This window comes from Tupaia chinensis, unplaced genomic scaffold (assembly GCF_000334495.1).
Source record: "Tupaia chinensis unplaced genomic scaffold, TupChi_1.0 Scaffold000330_1, whole genome shotgun sequence".
Taxonomy (NCBI): domain Eukaryota; kingdom Metazoa; phylum Chordata; class Mammalia; order Scandentia; family Tupaiidae; genus Tupaia; species Tupaia belangeri.
The window spans coordinates 1,068,751-1,074,353 of NW_006159824.1; the positions used below are offsets into that span (position 1 = coordinate 1,068,751).

General features: G+C 54.0%; 1 protein-coding gene across 1 annotated transcript in view; it reads right to left on the reverse strand.

Annotated features, from left to right (window-relative positions):
• The window catches only part of POLR2A (RNA polymerase II subunit A), a 27,925-nt gene that overhangs the window by 1,832 nt on the left and 20,490 nt on the right, over positions 1 to 5,603 (reverse strand). Inside the window, exons 20-29 of the mRNA XM_006151896.3 lie at positions 3,919 to 4,143; positions 3,533 to 3,779; positions 3,100 to 3,200; positions 1,823 to 1,927; positions 1,574 to 1,756; positions 1,189 to 1,392; positions 813 to 999; positions 578 to 691; positions 263 to 412; positions 6 to 173 (exon numbers count right to left, since the gene is read on the reverse strand). Of these exons, the coding sequence (XP_006151958.1) occupies positions 6 to 173; positions 263 to 412; positions 578 to 691; positions 813 to 999; positions 1,189 to 1,392; positions 1,574 to 1,756; positions 1,823 to 1,927; positions 3,100 to 3,200; positions 3,533 to 3,779; positions 3,919 to 4,143 (1,684 nt within the window). The remainder of the gene's footprint in view (positions 1 to 5; positions 174 to 262; positions 413 to 577; positions 692 to 812; positions 1,000 to 1,188; positions 1,393 to 1,573; positions 1,757 to 1,822; positions 1,928 to 3,099; positions 3,201 to 3,532; positions 3,780 to 3,918; positions 4,144 to 5,603) is intronic.

Here is a 5,603-nt window from a genome sequence, read left to right on the forward strand (position 1 = left end):
GTAGCTAGGGGAGGTGGGGCTGTAGTTGGGACTGGTTGGAGAATAGGAGGGGGAGGTAGGAGAGTAGGAGGGTGAAGTGGGGGAGTACGAGGGACTCTGGGGTGTATAGCCCCCAGGAGAGCGGGGCTCATAGGCAGGAGATGTTGGAGAGTAGCTGGGCGACATGGCGCCACCTGCGGGAAAGAGGCAAACAAGCGGTAAGTGATGGAAACCTGGCCCAGAGGGTCAAGGAGACGGACCTGGTTTGATGGCAACAGCTCACCTGGTGAGGGGATGTAGGGACTCGAGGGGCCTGGCGAGCCCGGGGAGCCCGGCGTGGGCGACCAGGCAGGGGAGTAGCCTGGGCTGAAGCCACTGGCATCTGAAGCAGCACTGGGAGAGAAGCCAGCTGCCCCTGGGGTCATTCCACTCCCTGTGCAGAGAAAGACAGGTCAACCAGGCTGCAGCCCACCCTCACACTCACACCCTTCCCCAGCTCTCTATAGGCTTCGGCATCTCCAAGATGGCTACCACTCCCTACCCTAGCTCGTGACCTCTGCACCATGGACAGGGCCCTTTCCTCGGGCAGGTTACTCACCAACACTGGGAGACCAGGCGCCATAGGCTGGGGTCGCACCCTGGTTCCAGGGCGTCATGGCAGGAGATATTCCCCCCATGGGACTGGGCGCTGAGCCGAAGAACATGCCGGTAGCTGCGGAGAGGCACACGTGATTCAGGAAGAATGGCACCTGGGAACACTTTCCCATCCGTGGCCAGCCTCACCCCTGCAGACCTAGCGGAGTTCTCTGTGCAAGCGGGGCCCGTGTACTCACGTCCGGCAGCGCCCAGGCCAGGGATGTTGGTGGGGATCTCCATGCCGTACTTGCACTTCTCTGCATCCAGCAGGAGGTCAAAACAGCCGGTGCCGGCTGGAGCGAGCTGGCCCAGCATGATGTTCTCAGAGACCCCCTTCATGGGGTCACTCTCCCCGTGTGCCGCTGCTTCCATGAGCACATCGACCTGGGCAAGCAGAAGAGGACAGGCCCCATCAGATCCCTCCACAAATGGCATCCGGGGTGTCCCCAATGGGCGCAGCCCAACTGCGCAATGGAGGAAGATCAGCACCGATGCCTCTGTGCACTCCCCCTCGGACAGGGGCCTTCCTCCCACACGCTCCCTCCTCTACCCACCCAGAGCTTCTGCGCTTACCGTTTCCTCAAAGGAACATTTCATGAGTGGCCCCGTGTCCTGGCGGTTGACTCCGTGTCGGGTGATGGCCATCAAGTGGCCGCGGCAGGTCATGGTGTCGCACAGGAGAGCCAAGTGCCGGTAATTGACGTAGGAGCCGTCGAAGGAGATGACATGGTACAGCTCTCGCTCCAGCGCCTTCCGCACGGCCTCGATGCCCAGCACCTGGCACGGGGTCAGGAGGAGGGTCAAGTCTGGGCAGCTCATCCTCATCACCCTCTCCCCACCACCCCGCTCCACAGGGAGGGGCCAGAAGTCAGCGCAACCCTCGCTGACAAACCCTGAGGAAACTGCAGGGGGCGACAGATGAGGGGCCCCAGGAAAGGCTGCCACGCAGAGGGCTCACCGTGAAGATCTCCACAATGTCATTGGACGTGGTGCGCACGGGGTCCACGTCCTTCTCGCTCAGCACACGCATCAAGCTCACGCCGTCCGTCTCCAGGATCCACTCCTGCAGGGCCTTGAACTCCCCGTCCTCCGTGATGATGATCTTCTTCTTGTTGTCCGTCTGCGGCAAGTGCATGTACACCTGGGGGCAGCGAGCTCGGGTTGGCCTGGGCCAGTGGGGCGCGGGGGGGTGGGGTGGCGGGCTGACCTTGCTGATCTGCTCGATGCCCTGCAGGGTCATGTCGGTCAGCATGTTGGACTCGATGCAGCGCAGGAAAACGTCATCATCCATCTTGTCCACCACCTCTTCCTCCTGAACAGAGCCGGGTCAGCACTCCCAGTTCTCACCCTAACCAGAGCCACCTCCTCCTAAAGAGCCCTTTATCAGACCCTGGCCCCTCAGCTCCCACGAGACCACTCTGTGTAGTGATTTTACAGTAATATTAAAAGAAACCTACGGGGGCTTGCAGGTAGCATGGCAGCTAAGGTGCTGGACTCCCACATGGCCAAATACGGTTTGAGTCCTGGACCTGGCAGCTTGCTTTCTCACTTTCTCCTCCTCTGCCTCTCTGTGGTAAAATTAAAAAATAAATAACAACAACAAATAAAATTAAGTAAAATAAGAAAATAAATAAATTTTTAAAGAATTGTTTTATTTAACTTCATTTATTTCTTTATTTGACCAGAGAGGGACAAAGTGAGAAACCAAGGCACCAGGTCTGAGACTCAAACCATGGTTGGTCGCATGGGAGTCCAGCGCCCTTAACCGCCATGCTACTTGCCGGCCCTATAAACAAATAGATCTTAAAAAAAAAAAAAAAAAGAGAGAGAGAGAGAGAGAAAGAAAAAAAGAAAGAAACCTAAGGCACTCACACCCCACGGAAACATGTGCATGCACCCCTGCTCCCTGCTTGCCCAGGCTGCTGTTCTCAACAATGAGACGATGGTTTCTTTCAATGGGTGTACACCACACTCCGAGGTACGCCAGGGTTTTCCTAACTACTCTCTGAGCTCAGTGGTCGGCAAGTCCCTGAGTTATTATCAAAGCACCAGGCACCCATGTGTGCTGGACAATTTCTCAGGAGTCATGCCGAGCAGCCAAGTTGCTGGTCACTCTCACAAGCCCTGTTGTACCTGCTGAGCTTCCACTGCTTTCCCAGGACCCAGCACCTTCTACTGCCTGACCTGCCTGATGGTGCCCCGCTCTCAGGTGGAAGTTCGCACTGAAGAGGAAAACAAGTGCAGGCGCCGGGGAAGGAGGGCTGAGCCACAGGCTCTGAGGCTTCAGCACCACTGTTCCATCTATTTGGCTACTGCTCTGGATTTCAAAAATTGTTGCTGCTGAAAGTTATGAAAACCACTGCCAGCCCCCATTCTCTGTTTCTCGAGTAGGAGGGTGTGTCTGGCCTCCTTAGAACTTCCTCCTAACGTCTCTGGTCACTAACAAGAATTCGGCCTATCAGTCCCTCCCCACGCCCCATGTACCTCCTGCATCTTGTTCTCATCACTGTTCATGATGCGGATACGGAGCACCAGCTTCTCTGCGTTGTCATCGTTAAAGATGCAATTCAAGTCATCGCCGAAACCTGGTGGGGACAGAATGAGCGGTGAGAAGGCCACCTCTCACAGGACTCGCGTCCCAGGCACAGTCCATTTGGAGCTCTCCCCTCACAGGGTTCTTTGGGCTCCCCTGTCCTGCTCACAGAACCTCCATCCCCTAAGGACCCCTTTGGAAAGACGAGAGGGGAACCCTGAGAAAGTGAGGCATGCAGAGGGGACCTGGAGAGCCCAAGGGCCAGGGACCATGAAGGAGTGATGCCTTGCAGGGACAGAACTGGTACTGGCTGGTGGTGAGGGTGGGTGCAGAGGTGGGAACCCAGGCGGGACCCCCGGGCTGGGGCCACCCTCCCTGCCTTACCAGCGTTGATCTTCTCGGCAATCTGCTCCATGGTCAGCTTCCGGTCAGTCATGTGCTTCCGGTCCAGCTCTACTCTCAATAGCCAGGGGGAGATCCGGGCCACGTCGAAGTCAGGCATCTCATAGTAGACGTTCACCCACTCCTGGTCCTCAGCTACCACTGTGCTCTGGGGGTTGGGGTCATAGTAGATGGCTGTGTTGGCAGTCACTTTCCGCAACGTTGTATGTTCCAGGCGGCACAGAATGTCCTGCAAAGGGACAGGGATTCATGACACATCTGAAGCTCCAAAGGCCTTTTCAAACCGTATCAAGGGAAACCCAAAGCCTTTATCCAAGGCAGAATTGACAGCATTTTCTTCTTGCCAGAAGTCCTCATCCTGCCCCTACCTTAGCTCTCTCAGCATCTCGAGCAGACTGGCCCAACAGGAAGACAGTGAGGGACGGGGTCTTTGGCTTCTTGGAAATGTTGATGAGCTCCTTAAGTCTGGGCACACCCAGTGTCACGTTCTTGGCAGACACGCCAGCATAGTGGAAGGTGTTCAAGGTCATCTGAGTAGCAGGTTCTCCGAGGGACTGTGCGGCCAGAGCTCCCACCATCTCCCCAGGATGGGCCTAAGGAAAAGTTGGCATCAGATAAAATCAACCCCTCTCTTCTGACGAATGAGTGGGATATGGTCCAGGCCAGGACTACCCTCTAATTTTAAAGGACATGGAACAGATAGGTTTGGACAGAGAAACTTTAAATCCAGTCTTGGGGCCGGTAGATGGCATAGTGGTCATGTCGCTGGACTCCCACATGGCCGACAATGGCTTAAGTCCTGGGCTTCAAGATCACGCCAGACAGCATGGACATGTGTGCCCAGGATCTCAGGAGGAGAATGGAGAAGAGACTGCGGTGTGGCCACTCCCCCAAGGAGCAATTTCTCATTTTCCCTCTCACTGTCTCTGTTCCCCTCTCTCTCTCCGGTAAATGCATGTGCCCTATGGCAAAAACCTCTTAAAAGAAAATAACCAAACAATCTTATTTAATCATCTCCTTCCTCAAAGTTTCAATTCACAATAGACCATTAGCACTTGACTTGGTGGGCATCCAGAAAGTGCTAAAATCCAAGTTTCTGTGTCCAGGTGGCAATATGATGGTTAAGGCACCTGGACCCCATAAGGCTGGTTGTATGATCTGAGTTCTGGACATAGTAGCTCAAAAAAACATGCCAGGCACATGTGTGTTTGTGCCCAGAAACCCAAAAGGAGAAATGGATTGTAGCGTGACCACCCCCACGGGGGTGTCTTCTCACTCACTCTCTCTCTGGAAAGCACACGCACCTCCAGCAAATTTTAAAATGACAATAAATAAATCCAAATGTCTAAGTGACTGTTAGTTACGGGGGTGAACATCTACTCTCTACTAGTCCTCTACATAGAGAGCTCCGCATATGGACGGAGCTGTAAGTTACATACCACGAGGTTCAACCTTTTCATTACCACCACACCGTTACACAGCCCTCCAGGACAGTTTCTTCCAGTAATTTCCATTTAAAGCTCATCTTTTTGTGACTTGACAGCTCATTACTGTATTTTTTAGTTTTGCTATCAGGGGTACGTGTGCTTGCCAAAGACAGACAGACAGGGAGAGAAAGAATGAAAAAGCATCCCCGGGGGGATAGCCACGTCGCCATCCCTTCTCCTTCTCTCAGGATTTTGGCCATGCACACACAGCCACCTGGGATGTCATTCTTCTTTTTAAAAAAGAGGTCTTTGCTATAGGGGATGTGCACTCACCAGAAAGACAGAGAGACAGAAAGCAAGAGGATTGCCATGCAGTAATCCTCCTCCATTTACCTCTCGGGATCTTGCACACGCACGCACACACGCCCAACATGAGTTTAAGCCACCTGGTCCGGGACTCGAACGGTGGTTGACTACGTGAGAGTCCAGTGACATAATAATTATGCCATCTGCTGGTCTCATCTTGGGATGTTTTCAACTGCCAGGTCCAGGACTTAAACCAGTCAACCAGCTATGTAGGATCCAGACACTTTTTTTTTTTTTTTTTTTTTGGGTGGGGTTTTTGC